The sequence below is a fragment of the Symphodus melops genome (genome assembly GCF_947650265.1).
Source record: "Symphodus melops genome assembly, chromosome: 5".
Taxonomy (NCBI): Eukaryota; Metazoa; Chordata; class Actinopteri; order Labriformes; family Labridae; genus Symphodus; species Symphodus melops.
In genome coordinates this window covers 65,001-80,879 of record NC_136695.1, presented here as the reverse complement: position 1 = coordinate 80,879, position 15,879 = coordinate 65,001, and the positions used below count along the sequence as shown (strand labels likewise).

General features: G+C 46.8%; 1 protein-coding gene across 1 annotated transcript in view; it reads right to left on the bottom strand.

Annotated features, from left to right (window-relative positions):
* Nucleotides 1-1,024: 1,024 nt before the first annotated feature.
* iqgap3 (IQ motif containing GTPase activating protein 3) overlaps nt 1,025-15,879 on the bottom strand; it is a gene marked incomplete at its 3' end in the record, with an annotated part of 28,997 nt that continues 14,142 nt past the window's right edge. The window contains exons 16-29 of the mRNA XM_079342735.1: nt 10,677-10,767; nt 10,412-10,579; nt 8,492-8,634; nt 8,235-8,405; nt 7,484-7,567; nt 7,275-7,346; nt 6,688-6,757; nt 6,385-6,593; nt 5,488-5,640; nt 5,211-5,374; nt 4,910-5,134; nt 4,648-4,788; nt 1,456-1,540; nt 1,025-1,333 (exon numbers count right to left, since the gene is read on the bottom strand). Coding sequence (XP_079198861.1) covers nt 1,025-1,333; nt 1,456-1,540; nt 4,648-4,788; nt 4,910-5,134; nt 5,211-5,374; nt 5,488-5,640; nt 6,385-6,593; nt 6,688-6,757; nt 7,275-7,346; nt 7,484-7,567; nt 8,235-8,405; nt 8,492-8,634; nt 10,412-10,579; nt 10,677-10,767 — 2,085 coding nt within the window. The remainder of the gene's footprint in view (nt 1,334-1,455; nt 1,541-4,647; nt 4,789-4,909; nt 5,135-5,210; nt 5,375-5,487; nt 5,641-6,384; nt 6,594-6,687; nt 6,758-7,274; nt 7,347-7,483; nt 7,568-8,234; nt 8,406-8,491; nt 8,635-10,411; nt 10,580-10,676; nt 10,768-15,879) is intronic.

Below are 15,879 nucleotides of genomic sequence, written 5' to 3'. Positions count from 1 at the left end.
ATTGTAACGAGTGTTGATGCTGACTCATTGTCTCATTGTAACGAGTGTTGATGCTGACTCATTGTCTCATTGAAATGAGGGTTGATGCTGACTCATTGTCTCATTGTAACGAGTGTTGATGCTGACTCATTGAAATGAGTGTTGATGCTGACTCATTGAAATGAGTGTTGATGCTGACTCATTGAAATGAGTGTTGATGCTGACTCATTGAAATGAGTGTTGATGCTGACTCATTGAAATGAGTGTTGATGCTGACTCATTGTAATGAGTGTTGATGCTGACTCATTGTAATGAGTGTTGATGCTGACTCACTGTAACGAGTGTTGATGCTGACTCATTGTAATGAGTGTTGATGCTGACTCATTGTAACGAGTGTTGATGCTGACTCATTGTAATGAGTGTTGATGCTGACTCATTGTAATGAGTGTTGATGCTGACTCATTGTAATGAGTGTTGATGCTGACTCACTGTAACGAGTGTTGATGCTGACTCATTGTAATGAGTGTTGATGCTGACTCATTGTAACGAGTGTTGATGCTGACTCACTGTAACGAGTGTTGATGCTGACTCATTGTAACGAGTGTTGATGCTGACTCATTGTAACGAGTGTTGATGCTGACTCATTGTCTCATTGTAACGAGTGTTGATGCTGACTCATTGTAACGAGTGTTGATGCTGACTCATTGTAACGAGTGTTGATGCTGACTCATTGTAACGAGTGTTGATGCTGACTCATTGTAACGAGTGTTGATGCTGACTCATTGTAACGAGTGTTGATGCTGACTCATTGTCTCATTGTAACGAGTGTTGATGCTGACTCATTGTAACGAGTGTTGATGCTGACTCATTGTCTCATTGTAACGAGTGTTGATGCCGACTCATTGTCTCATTGTAACGAGTGTTGATGCAGACTCACTGTAACGAGTGTTGATGCTGACTCATTGTAACGAGTGTTGATGCTGACTCATTGTAACGAGTGTTGATGCCGACTCATTGTCTCATTGTAACGAGTGTTGATGCTGACTCATTGTAACGAGTGTTGATGCTGACTCATTGTAACGAGTGTTGATGCTGACTCATTGAACTGGTTGTGACTGTACCTGAACCTGTTGTGGGTCTGGGTTATGTACTGGTTCAAGGCTTGGACATGGTATCCTTCTCCATGGAAGTGCTTTTTGGCTGCGGCATGCTGCAGCATGCGGGCAATGGAGCCCAGGATGTGACGCTGCTCTGGCTGCAGGGTGGAGCCTGCACACCGGTCTACCACGTCAAAGCCGTCCGGAGCCACGATAGCCGGGTTCATGTAGCGATAGTAGACCAGGTTACCTACAATCTGGCAGAGGGGGATGGGGGGAAGCAATAAACTGTTCTATCAAACACTGTCCTCTATAATGGTGAGAAAATAACATGTCAATCTGCAGTTCCTGTAGCGGAGCAGCTCTGTCTGAGGCTCACCTTGTACAGGTCGTCCTCACTGGCATCTGGAAACTTTGTCCTCAGAGTGTCTCGGAGAACCTTTGCTGTGTAACGCAGCCCATACCTGCAACATACATGTACACAAATACTAAACAAGAGGTGGAGACGTACGGTAGTTTATGAAAGTGATTTGGTGGAGACGTACGGTAGTTTATAGAGGTGATTTGGTGGAGACGTACGGTAGTTTATAGAAGTGATTTGGTGGAGACGTACGGTAGTTTATAGAGGTGATTTGGTGGAGACGTACGGTAGTTCATAGAGGTGATTTGGTGGAGACGTACGGTAGTTTATAGAAGTGATTTGGTGGAGACGTACGGTAGTTTATAGAGGTGATTTGGTGGAGACGTACGGTAGTTTATAGAGGTGATTTGGTGGAGACATACGGTAGTTTATGAAAGTGATTTGGTGGAGATGTACGGTAGTTTATAGAGGTGATTTGGTGGAGACGTACGGTAGTTTATAGAAGTGATTTGATGGAGACGTACGGTAGTTTATAGAAGTGATTTGGTGGAGACGTACAGTAGTTTATAGAAGTGATTTGGTGGAGACGTACGGTAGTTTATGAAAGTGATTTGGTGGAGACGTACGGTAGTTTATAGAAGTGATTTGGTGGAGACGTACGGTAGTTTATAGAGGTGATTTGGTGGAGACGTACGGTAGTTTATAGAGGTGATTTGGTGGAGACGTACGGTAGTTTATAGAGGTGATTTGGTGGAGACGTACGGTAGTTTATAGAAGTGATTTGGTGGAGACGTACGGTAGTTTATGGAGGTGATTTGGTGGAGACGTACGGTAGTTTATAGAAGTGATTTGGTGGAGACGTACGGTAGTTTATGGAGGTGATTTGGTGGAGACGTACGGTAGTTTATAGAGGTGATTTGGTGGAGACGTACGGTAGTTTATAGAGGTGATTTGGTGGAGACGTACGGTAGTTTATAGAAGTGATTTGGTGGAGACGTACGGTAGTTTATAGAAGTGATTTGGTGGAGACGTACGGTAGTTTATAGAAGTGATTTGGTGGAGACGTACGGTAGTTTATAGAGGTGATTTGATGGAGACGTACGGTAGTTTATAGAAGTGATTTGGTGGAGACGTACGGTAGTTTATAGAAGTGATTTGGTGGAGATGTACGGTAGTTTATAGAGGTGATTTGGTGGAGACGTACAGTAGTTTATAGAAGTGATTTGGTGGAGACGTACGGTAGTTTATAGAGGTGATTTGGTGGAGACGTACGGTAGTTTATGAAAGTGATTTGGTGGAGACGTACGGTAGTTTATAGAGGTGATTTGGTGGAGACGTACGGTAGTTTATAGAAGTGATTTGGTGGAGACGTACGGTAGTTTATAGAAGTGATTTGGTGGAGACGTACGGTAGTTTATAGAAGTGATTTGGTGGAGACGTACGGTAGTTTATAGAGGTGATTTGGTGGAGACGTACGGTAGTTTATGAAAGTGATTTGGTGGAGACGTACGGTAGTTTATAGAGGTGATTTGGTGGAGACGTACGGTAGTTTATAGAGGTGATTTGGTGGAGACGTACGGTAGTTTATGAAAGTGATTTGGTGGAGACGTACGGTAGTTTATAGAAGTGATTTGGTGGAGACGTACGGTAGTTTATAGAGGTGATTTGGTGGAGACGTACGGTAGTTTATAGAAGTGATTTGGTGGAGACGTACGGTAGTTTATAGAGGTGATTTGGTGGAGACGTACGGTAGTTTATGAAAGTGATTTGGTGGAGACGTACGGTAGTTTATAGAGGTGATTTGGTGGAGACGTACGGTAGTTTATGAAAGTGATTTGGTGGAGACGTACGGTAGTTTATAGAGGTGATTTGGTGGAGACATACGGTAGTTTATGAAAGTGATTTGGTGGAGATGTACGGTAGTTTATAGAGGTGATTTGGTGGAGACGTACGGTAGTTTATAGAGGTGATTTGGTGGAGACGTACGGTAGATTATAGAGGTGATTTGGTGGAGACGTACGGTAGTTCATAGAGGTGATTTGGTGGAGACGTACGGTAGATTATAGAGGTGATTTGGTGGAGACGTACGGTAGTTTATGAAAGTGATTTGGTGGAGATGTACGGTAGTTCATAGAGGTGATTTGGTGGAGACGTACGGTAGATTATAGAGGTGATTTGGTGGAGACGTACGGTAGTTTATAGAGGTGATTTGGTGGAGACGTACGGTAGTTCATAGAGGTGATTTGGTGGAGACGTACGGTAGATTATAGAGGTGATTTGGTGGAGACGTACGGTAGTTTATGGAGGTGATTTGGTGGAGACGTACGGTAGTTTATAGAAGTGATTTGGTGGAGACGTACGGTAGTTTATAGAGGTGATATGGTGGAGACGTACGGTAGTTTATAGAAGTGATTTGGTGGAGACGTACGGTAGTTTATAGAGGTGATTTGGTGGAGACGTACGGTAGTTTATAGAAGTGATTTGGTGGAGACATACGGTAGTTTATGAAAGTGATTTGGTGGAGACGTACGGTAGTCTATAGAGGTGATTTGGTGGAGACATACGGTAGTTTATGAAAGTGATTTGGTGGAGACGTACGGTAGTTTATAGAAGTGATTTGGTGGAGACGTACAGTAGTTTATAGAAGTGATTTGATGGAGACGTACGGTAGTTTATAGAAGTGATTTGGTGGAGACGTACGGTAGTTTATAGAAGTGATTTGATGGAGACGTACGGTAGTTTATAGAAGTGATTTGGTGGAGACGTACAGTAGTTTATAGAGGTGATTTGGTGGAGACGTACGGTAGTTTATAGAAGTGATTTGGTGGAGACGTACGGTAGTTTATGGAGGTGATTTGGTGGAGACGTACGGTAGTTTATAGAGGTGATTTGGTGGAGACGTACGGTAGTTTATAGAAGTGATTTGGTGGAGACGTACGGTAGTTTATGGAGGTGATTTGGTGGAGACGTACGGTAGTTTATAGAGGTGATTTGGTGGAGACGTACGGTAGTTTATAGAAGTGATTTGGTGGAGACGTACGGTAGTTTATAGAAGTGATTTGGTGGAGACGTACGGTAGTTTATAGAAGTGATTTGGTGGAGACGTACGGTAGTTTATAGAGGTGATTTGGTGGAGACGTACGGTAGTTTATAGAAGTGATTTGGTGGAGACGTACGGTAGTTTATAGAGGTGATTTGGTGGACACATACGGTAGTTTATGGAGGTTGGAGGTGATGGCTTTGAGCACTCTGTCTGTCAGGTTCTTCAGGTTAATGATGGCGATGTCGATGCGTCTCTGGACTTCGGGGTGACTCAGAGCGTCCTCAGGTGAGACGTCGTATGGCAGAGAGCTGCAGGGACAAACAGGTGATTCATGTATGGTAAGCAGAAAGGGTCAAATTATTACTTTAGTAACTATCATGATGTCTACACACTCAACATCCCTCCAGGTAAACCGATGTGTATTTGTACCTCTTGGTTCCGGTCTGAGTCTCGGTCTGGTTGATCCAGGTCTTGTAGACGTCCACGGGGTCGGTCCGGATGCTGACACTCCGGTCAGACAAAACGTCCTGCAGAGCTGGACCAAGCATGTCCCGTAAACTGTTCTGACCACGAGCGTGCCGGTAAAAGTTCACCAGCATCTTGATGACGGTGGGGTTACCCGTGACCACGTCTTGAGGCTGCTCCACCTTCAGCCTGAAATGATCACACAGAGACAGGTGTTACTGATGACATCATAGTCACATGGTCCCCTGGTTTGTGTGTGCCTCACCTGATCTCGTAGCGTAAAGCCTCAGTGAACAGGTGTAACAGCAGGTAGGCCTCCCTGCGGTCAGAGCCGTAGTTAAAAAGGCTGAACACCAACATCTCCATGAAGGAGGTGGACCGACTCTGAGGCATCAGGAAGATCAGCTGAGCCAGGTACAGAGGCTGCGTCTGAACACACACACACACACACACACACACACACACACACACACACAAGCTCGGTTCATCCAAGAAAAGAATTAGATCAGCAGGTAGAGCATGTCTGTGTGTGTCAGTCTCACCTGTAGCAGGTAGAACAGGTGTTGGTAGGCTTCCAGCCTGTCTCTCCTCTCTCGGCTCAGAGCCTTTAGTCCTTTACTTCTCCCGACATCCATCATATCCGACAGCTGCTCCTTGTTCTTCTTCGTTAATTTCTTACAGTGGGTCACCACTTCCTGTTTGGACAGAGGCTAGTTAACGCTAACGAGACAAGCCAAGTGCAGGAGGTGAGGACTACAACAACCATAAAAATGTCTGTTACCTGTGGTGTGTTACCTGTAGCGTGTTACCTGTAGCATGTTATCTGTAGCGTGTTACCTGTAGCGTGTTATCTGTAGCGTGTTACCTGTAGCGTGTTACCTGTAGCGTGTTACTTGTAGCGTGTTATCTGTAGCGTGTTACCTGTAGCGTGTTACCTGTAGCGTGTTGTCTGTAGCGTGTTATCTGTAGCGTGTTACCTGTAGCGTGTTACTTGTAGCGTGTTATCTGTAGCGCGTTTCCTGTAGCGTGTTACCTGTAGCGTGTTACCTGTAGCGTGTTATCTGTAGCATGGTACCTGTAGCGTGTTATCTGTAGCATGGTACCTGTAGCGTGTTACCTGTAGCGTGTTATCTGTAGCATGGTACCTGTAGCGTGTTACCTGTAGCGTGTTATCTGTAGCGCGTTATCTGTAGCATGGTACCTGTAGCGTGTTACCTGTAGCGTGTTATCTGTAGCATGGTACCTGTAGCGTGTTACCTGTAGCGTGTTATCTGTAGTAAGTTATCTGTAGCATGGTACCTGTAGCGTGTTACCTGTAGCGTGTTATCTGTAGCGTGTTATCTGTAGCGTGTTATCTGTAGTAAGTTATCTGTAGCGTGTTATCTGTAGCGTGTTATCTGTAGCGTGTTATCTGTAGCGTGTTATCTGTAGCATGGTACCTGTAGCGTGGCACGGTTGCGAACCAAAAGGCCGATCTTCAGGTCCATCAGGTTCAGGTCTGCCTCCAGCTGGCGGTTGAAGCGGATGCTTCTCACCACCTCCTCTCTCAGGCGCAGTAGCTCCGCCTCCTCTCGGATATCACTGTCACCCAGGTCAAGCAGGTGAACAAACTTCCTGACCACAGACAGAGGGGGTGTGGCCGAGTGCACTGAGAAAATGCAGGGGGAGGAGCTTTGTAATGAGTCAGGTGTTGACCAATCAGACGCAGCGTCTCTTCAATCTTCCGTCGTCAGTGAACTCACCCAGCATCCTGTACTCGTCTCGGGCTCGGTTAGCCCTGAAGAAGGCCTGGATCTTTATGATAGCACCCACCTGTGGACACATGGAGTAACTTCACCTGAATCAAGCACAACAAGGACGCTGGTCTCTCATTGGCTAACAGTCAGTCGTACTAATCAAACTGTACTTTAACATTTAGGAAAATCCTCATCCTTTTTTAGCTGAGTGTCTGATGATTAAAATTATACGATATATAAAGCAACAACTGGTTAGCTTAGCTTAGCATAAAAACTGAAAACAGAGGGAAGCTGCTAGCCTGGCTACATTTGACATTTTTTCTGTACTTGATTGAGAAACCACATCCTGATTCATCGACCACATTTCTGTTCTCCTTCACATTTAAACATTTCTCTCAGTTTCATATCTGCAGAACTCTTCAAAATAAAATGAAGTTCATATCTTCAGACCTCTTCAAAATAAAATATTTTTTTTACCAGGCCTCTTCAATTAAAATAAGTGGAATTACAAGTTACCTAAAGTTAATAACTGAACAGAACATTAAACATTTCAGGACATTTTCTCTCTAACAAACACAACTTGGATAACTCACGTGTCGTCTGAAGAAACTCAGCCGAGCTCGATATTTCCTCCTGGCCGACCACATCCTCACTAACGCCTGAATCTGTTCACACACACAGAGACAGAGAGGACAAGGTTCTGTGACAAACAGCTGATCTGATAATCTGCACGAGAGTAAAGAGATGAAGGACATGTTTACATCTTACTGATAAATGTTTATCAGCAGAAGTTCACCGTTACCTTGACAACAGCTCTCCAGTTCATGTAGAGAACCTGCAGACGCTGTCTGTACGCCCGCTGCTGGACAAATGTCCTCCAGTGAGACTGAACACAGAGAAAGACAGGTGAGTATACTCTATAGACACCGGTGAGGGACACGGGTAAGGGACAATAGTGAGAGACACAGGTGAGGGACACAAGAGAGGGATACAGGTGAGGGACAATAAATGAGGGACAATAAGTGAGGGACACAAGAGAGGGATACAGGTGAGGGACAATAAATGAGGGACAATAAGTGAGGGACACGGGTGAGGAACAATAAGTGATGGACAATAAGTGAGGAACACAGGTGGGGGACAATAAGTGAGGGACACGGGTGAGGGACAATAAGTGAGGGACACAGGTGAGGGACAACAACTGAGGGACACAGGTGAGGGACAATAAGTGAGGGCCACAGGTGAGGGACAACAACTGAGGGACAATAAGTGAGGGACACGGGTGAGGGACACAGGTGAGGGACAACAACTGAGGGACACAGGTGAGGGACAATAAGTGAGGGCCACAGGTGAGGAACAACAACTGAGGGACACAGGTGAGGGACACAGGTGAGGGACACGTTTATGAAAGTTGATTGAAGACACATTTGTGTGAATAAATGAAGCAGGACAGTTTAATAATGAAAGTCTTGATGTGCTCGCTGTCAGGTAATCAGACTTGACTCATCAAGGAAAGACATTCTCCTGGTGATCCCACCAAAGGGTCCCGTTCTCACCTGGATGGTGATGACAGCAGGTGTCTGAGTGATCAGGTAACGACGGCGAGCCTCCAGCTTCTGTCTGATCAGGAAGCCCCGACTCACCGCCTGCAGGCCAACGATGAGGGCTTCACTGCTACGCCAGAGTGCGCCACGACTGTAAGAGCTCGAAACACTGCTTACCACTTCCTGTAGGGAGACATGACCTCACACATGACCTCACACATGACCTCACACATGACCTCACAGCTGACATATCCTCAGGTGAGTCTGACCTGTATCTGGTCCCGGTCCAGAAACACATTGTTGTGGAGGAAGGCGGGCGGTCTGTCCCAGGTGCCCTCCAGGTGAGTCAAGTGAAAGTAATAGAAGGACCCATCCCACAACCGGAATCGAACCCATGGGCTTTTGTTGTCTCCTGAGAAGACACAAGTTGTTACTTCCTGTCTCACTTGCAGGAGGACTGTTTGCAGAACCTCAGAGGAGGGGACTACCTGAAAGCTGATCCCCCACCCCGTGTTTAACAGAATATTTAAACACCTGGTGATGTCATAGGAAGTCTGTATTTAAGTATTCAACAGAGTGATCAACTTACAGGCCACTGCAGTTCCTCCAGTGTCCACTAGAGTCTGTCTCCTGCAGTGAGTCAGTCTCCATAGAGCTCTATGTTAAAATGTCCAACTTTACAGCTGCAGTTCCTCCAGTGTCCACTAGAGTCTGTCTCCTGCAGTTAGTCAGTCTCCATAGAGCTCTATGTTAAAATGTCCAACTTTACAGCTGCAGTTCCTCCAGTGTCCACTAGAGTCTGTCTCCTGCAGTGAGTCAGTCTCCATAGAGCTCTATGTTAAAATGTCCAACTTTACAGCTGCAGTTCCTCCAGTGTCCACTAGAGTCTGTCTCCTGCAGTGAGTCAGTCTCCATAGAGCTCTATGTTAAAATGTCCAACTTTACAGCTGCAGTTCCTCCAGTGTCCACTAGAGTCTGTCTCCTGCAATGAGTCAGTCTCCATAGAGCTCTATGTTAAAATGTCCAACTTTACAGCTGCAGTTCCTCCAGTGTCCACTAGAGTCTGTCTCCTGCAGTGAGTCAGTCTCCATAGAGCTCTATGTTAAAATGTCCAACTTTACAGCTGCAGTTCCTCCAGTGTCCACTAGAGTCTGTCTCCTGCAGTTAGTCAGTCTCCATAGAGCTCTATGTTAAAATGTCCAACTTTACAGCTGCAGTTCCTCCAGTGTCCACTAGAGTCTGTCTCCTGCAGTGAGTCAGTCTCCATAGAGCTCTATGTTAAAATGTCCAACTTTACAGCTGCAGTTCCTCCAGTGTCCACTAGAGTCTGTCTCCTGCAGTGAGTCAGTCTCCATAGAGCTCTATGTTAAAATGTCCAACTTTACAGCTGCAGTTCCTCCAGTGTCCACTAGAGTCTGTCTCCTGCAGTTAGTCAGTCTCCATAGAGCTCTATGTTAAAATGTCCAACTTTACAGCTGCAGTTCCTCCAGTGTCCACTAGAGTCTGTCTCCTGCAGTGAGTCAGTCTCCATAGAGCTCTATGTTAAAATGTCCAACTTTACAGCTGCAGTTCCTCCAGTGTCCACTAGAGTCTGTCTCCTGCAGTTAGTCAGTCTCCATAGAGCTCTATGTTAAAATGTCCAACTTTACAGCTGCAGTTCCTCCAGTGTCCACTAGAGTCTGTCTCCTGCAGTGAGTCAGTCTCCATAGAGCTCTATGTTAAAATGTCCAACTTTACAGCTGCAGTTCCTCCAGTGTCCACTAGAGTCTGTCTCCTGCAGTGAGTCAGTCTCCATAGAGCTCTATGTTAAAATGTCCAACTTTACAGCTGCAGTTCCTCCAGTGTCCACTAGAGTCTGTCTCCTGCAGTTAGTCAGTCTCCATAGAGCTCTATGTTAAAATGTCCAACTTTACAGCTGCAGTTCCTCCAGTGTCCACTAGAGTCTGTCTCCTGCAGTGAGTCAGTCTCCATAGAGCTCTATGTTAAAATGTCCAACTTTACAGCTGCAGTTCCTCCAGTGTCCACTAGAGTCTGTCTCCTGCAGTGACTCAGTTTCACCCCTCTAACCACAGCAGCCTCCGGTGATGCAAAGTGAAGATGTTTGTGTCTTCGGAGGCTCCTTTTCAGAAAAGAAAGTTTTCCCTGTAACAGAGGAAAAAGAGTGTGTGTGTGTGTGTGTGTGTAGTCACCTGTGTGTAACCTGTGTGTGATCACACTCAGCAGCTCTCTCTGATAGTCTGCAGCACAGCGTGGAATGACTCCCTGCAGGTCGACTTCAGGTAAACTGAGGACACGAAGAGTCTGCTTCACTCTGTTCTCCTTCACTGCCTGATTCACTGCAGCCACAGACAGACACACTGCAAACACACACACACACACACACACACAGGGTCAGAGGTCACAGACTCAGGAGACTGATTCATATGACCAGGTGTGTGTGTGCGTCACACTCACACTTCAGAGCCCTCTGGCTCTGCTGATTGGCTCTCGTCACAGCCTCCTGGATATCTGCCAACCACAGCTCAGCCTGGAGGTCTCTGCTGTCCTGATTGGACAGAGGGAGCACACCTGACATCAAGAACCTGAATTCTTTCATCTAATGAGGGAGTTTGTTTTCCATCGTCTTCTTCTCTGAGGAAGTGTTGAAGTGGCGGCCATGATAAGAGCCGTTTGAATTCTCTCAGAGTGAAGGAAAGGAGGCTCAATGCTTCCTTTAGGAAACACTGGAGCATCCTTTAGGAAACACTGGAGCATCCTTTAGGAAACACTGGAGCTTCCTTTAGGAAACACTGGAGCTTCCTTTAGGAAACACTGGAGCATCCTTTAGGAAACACTGGAGCATCCTTTAGGAAACACTGGAGCATCCTTTAGGAAACACTGGAGCTTCCTTTAGGAAACACTGGAGCTTCCTTTAGGAAACACTGGAGCATCCTTTAGGAAACACTGGAGCATCCTTTAGGAAACACTGGAGCATCCTTTAGGAAACACTGGAGCATCCTTTAGGAAACACTGGAGCATCCTTTAGGAAACACTGGAGCTTCCTTTAGGAAACACTGGAGCATCCTTTAGGAAACACTGGAGCTTCCTTTAGGAAACACTGAAGCGTCCTTTAGGAAACACTGGAGCATCCTTTAGGAAACACTGGAGCATCCTTTAGGAAACACTGGAGCATCCTTTAGGAAACACTGGAGCATCCTTTAGGAAACACTGGAGCATCCTTTAGGAAACACTGGAGCTTCCTTTAGGAAACACTGGAGCTTCCTTTAGGAAACACTGGAGCTTCCTTTAGGAAACACTGGAGCATCCTTTAGGAAACACTGGAGCTTCCTTTAGGAAACACTGGAGCATCCTTTAGGAAACACTGGAGCTTCCTTTAGGAAACACTGGAGCTTCCTTTAGGAAACACTGGAGCTTCCTTTAGGAAACACTGGAGCATCCTTTAGGAAACACTGGAGCTTCCTTTAGGAAACACTGGAGCATCCTTTAGGAAACACTGGAGCATCCTTTAGGAAACACTGGAGCATCCTTTAGGAAACACTGGACCATCCTTTAGGAAACACTGGAGCATCCTTTAGGAAACACTGGACCATCCTTAAGGAAATACTGGAGCTTCCTTTAGGAAACACTGGAGCATCCTTTAGGAAACACTGGAGCATCCTTTAGGAAACACTGGAGCTTCCTTTAGGAAACACTGGAGCGTCCTTTAGGAAACACTGGAGCATCCTTTAGGAAACACTGGAGCATCCTTTAGGAAACACTGGAGCATCCTTTAGGAAACACTGGACCATCCTTTAGGAAACACTGGAGCATCCTTTAGGAAACACTGGACCATCCTTAAGGAAATACTGGAGCTTCCTTTAGGAAACACTGGAGCATCCTTTAGGAAACACTGGAGCATCCTTTAGGAAACACTGGAGCGTCCTTTACTAAAGGAGACCAGATAATGACGACCAGCTGATTGATAGACAACAGATTTCTGTATCTGACTTGTGTGTGAGCGAGTGTGTGTGTGTGTGAGTGTCTGTGAGTGAGTGAGTGTGTGTGTGTGAGCGAGTGTGTGTGTGTGAGAGAGAGTGTGTGTCTGTGAGTGAGTGAGTGTGTGTGTGTGAGCGAGTGTGTGTGTGTGAGAGAGAGTGTGTGTCTGTGAGTGAGCGAGTATGTGTGTCTGTGAGTGAGCGAGTGTGTATGTGTGAGCGAGTGTGTGTGTGTGAGAGAGTGTGTGTGTCTGTGAGTGAGCGAGCGAGCGAGTGTGTGTGTGTGAGCGAGTGTGTGTGTGTGAGAGAGAGTGTGTGTGTCTGTGAGTGAGCGAGTATGTGTGTCTGTGAGAGAGTGAGCGAGTGTGTATGTGTGAGCGAGTGTGTGTGTGTGAGAGAGTGTGTGTGTCTGTGAGTGAGCGAGCGAGTGTGTGTGTGTGTGTGAGCGAGTGTGTGTGTGTGAGAGAGTGTGTGTGTCTGTGAGTGAGCGAGCGAGTGTGTGTGAGCGAGTGTGTGTGTCTGTGAGTGAGCGAGCGAGTGTGTGTGTGTGTGAGCGAGCGAGTGTGTGTGAGCGAGTGTGTGTGTGTGTGAGCGAGCGAGCGAGTGTGTGTGTGTGAGCAAGTGTGTATGTCTGTGAGTGAGCGAGTGTGTGTGTATGTGTGAGTGTGAGTGAGTGTAAGTTAGCGTGTGTAAGTTAGCGTGTGTGAGTTAGCGTGTGTGTATGTGTGAGTGTGTGTGTGAGAGCGTGTGTGTGTGTGTGAGAGTGAGCGAGTGTGTGTGTGTGTGAGAGAGAGTGAGCGAGTGTGTGTGTGAGTGTAAGTTAGTGTGTGGGAGTTAGCGTGTGTGTATGTGAGCGTGTGTGTGAGAGCGTGTGTGTGAGCGTGTGTGCGAGCGTGTGTGAGCGAGTGTGTGCGAGTGTGTCTGTGAGTGAGCGAGCGAGTGTGTGTGTGAGCGTGTGTGTGAGTGTGTGTGAGCGAGTGTGTGTGTCTGTGAGTGAGCGAGCGAGTGTGTGTGTGTGTGTGTGAGCGAGCGAGTGTGTGTGAGCGAGTGTGTGTGTCTGTGAGTGAGCGAGCGAGTGTGTGTGTGAGTGTAAGTTAGTGTGTGGGAGTTAGCGTGTGTGTATGTGAGCGTGTGTGTGTGTGAGTGTGAGAGCGTGTGTGTGTGAGTGTGTGTGAGCGTGTGTGTGTGTGTGTGTGCGTGTGTGTGAAGATGAACTTTGTTCTTACTTGATGTTGAATCAGAGCTAAACGTTTGTCTTTACCTGTGCTCAGGTAAGGACTAGAGATGAACCTGGTTTAAGCTCCGCCCACGGACCAATCAGCTCTTTAGATGGAGAGGGGGGAGGACACTGTGTCCATCATGATTGGACATTATAGTCTGTTCAGTTCAGGATTATTAGTCAGTGAAAAAGGAAGATTGGAGTGTAAGATGAACCTCATGTCTTCATGTGTTTAATGTCTCCATGTTGCTCTATGAAAAAACCCTCCACTTTAAAGAGTCGACACATTGAGCTCAGAGGCATCAACTGTAAGCTACTAAAAGTTAAAGGGGGCGCGCCGCGCTCGTGTGTCAGACAGAGAGAGGAGCAGCTACATGAACGTTGCACATGTTTATTATTATTATTATTATTTATATACTTTATTGATCCCACGAGGGGAAATTCTGTTTTCACTCTGCATTAATGGAGAGGTCTCAGAGTGAGGGGCCCACAGAGAGCGCTCCAGAGCAGTGTTTGGGGTTCGGTGCCTTGCTCAGGGGCACCTCGGCAGTGCTCAGGAAGTGGACTGGCACCTCTCCAGCTACCAGCCCAGTTTCCGGACTTGGGATTTGAGCCGGCGACCCTCCGGTTCCCAACCCAGGTCCCTACAGACTGAGCTCCTGCCGCCCTGCCGCCCCCCCCCCCCCCTAAATACTCATAGCTTAGTTTTGATGACGCAAAAAAGAGAAAACAAAAACAAACTCAAGATTCATGTGGGATTTTCATGTCTGAATGTTTGTAGATATGATGATCTGCTGACACCAGACGTGGTGATGATTGTGATTGGTTAAATGACACTAACTCCGCCCCTTTTACATGAAGGCGCTCTTGGTAACCCGGGTTGATGGATCATCGTAGGACTGATAATCACCATCTCTGATGTCACAGTTTATTAAACCAGATCCCCCACAGAGACCCTGATATGTTCAAACCTCTGGTGTTCTGTTTACCTGTGTTTACCTGTGCTCTGTGTTTACCTGTGCTCTGTGTTTACCTGTGCTCTGTGTTTACCTGTGCTCTGTGTTTACCTGTGTTTACCTGTGCTCTGTGTTTACCTGTGTTCACCTGTGCTCTGTGTTCACCTGTGCTCTGTGTTCACCTGTGCTCTGTGTTCACCTGTGTTTACCTGTGCTCTGTGTTTACCTGTGCTCTGTGTTCACCTGTGCTCTGTGTTTACCTGTGCTCTGTGTTCACCTGTGCTCTGTGTTTACCTGTGCTCTGTGTTTACCTGTGTTTACCTGTGCTCTGTGTTTACCTGTGTTCACCTGTGCTCTGTGTTCACCTGTGCTGTGTTCACCTGTGTTTACCTGTGCTCTGTGTTCCCCTGCGTTTACCTGTGCTCTGTGTTTACCTGTGCTCTGTGTTCACCTGTGCTCTGTGTTCCCCTGCTTTTACCTGTGCTCTGTGTTCACCTGTGCTCTGTGTTCACCTGTGTTTACCTGTGCTCTGTGTTCCCCTGCGTTTACCTGTGCTCTGGGTTTACCTGTGCTCTGTGTTCACCTGTGTTTACCTGTGCTCTGTGTTCACCTGTGTTTACCTGTGCTCTGTGTTCACCTGTGCTCTGTGTTTTACCAGTGCTGTTTACCTGTGCTCACACCTGCATCTACCTGTGCTCACACCTGCATCTACCTGTGCTCACACCTGCATCTACCTGTGCTCACACCTGCATTTACCTGTGTTCTGTGTTTACCTGTGTTCACTTGTGTTCTGTGTTTACCTGTGCTCTGCGTTTACCTGTGCTCTGTGTTCACCTGTGTTCACCTGTGCTCTGTGTTCACCTGTTTACCTGTGCTCTGTGTTCACCTGTGCTGTGTTTTACCAGTGCTTACTTGTGTTCTGTTTACCTGTGCTCACACCTGCATCTACCTGTGCTCACACCTGCATTTACCTGTGTTCACCTGTGCTCTGTGTTCCCCTGCGTTTACCTGTGCTCTGTGCTTACCTGTGCTCTGTGCTTACCTGTGCTCTGTGTTCACCTGTGCTCTGTGTTTACCTGTGCTCTGTGTTCACCTGCGTTTACCTGTGCTCTGTGTTTACCTGTGTTCAGTTTACCTGTGCTCTGTGTTTACCTGTGCTCTGTGTTCACCTGTGCTCTGTGTTCACCTGTGTTTACTTGTGTTCTGCGTTTACCTGTGCTCTGTGTTCACCTGTGTTCACCTGTGTTTACCTGTGCTCTGTGTTCCCCTGCGTTTACCTGTGCTCTGTGTTCACCTGCGTTTACCTGTGCTCTGTGTTTACCTGTGCTCTGTGTTCCCCTGCGTTTACCTGTGCTCTGTGTTTACCTGTGCTCTGTGTTCACCTGTGCTCTGTGTTCACCTGTGCTCTGTGTTTACCTGTGCTCTGTGTTTACCTGTGTTCTGTGTTTACCTGTGCTCTGTGTTTACCTGTGTTTACCTGTGCTCTGTGTTTACCTGTGTTCTGTGTT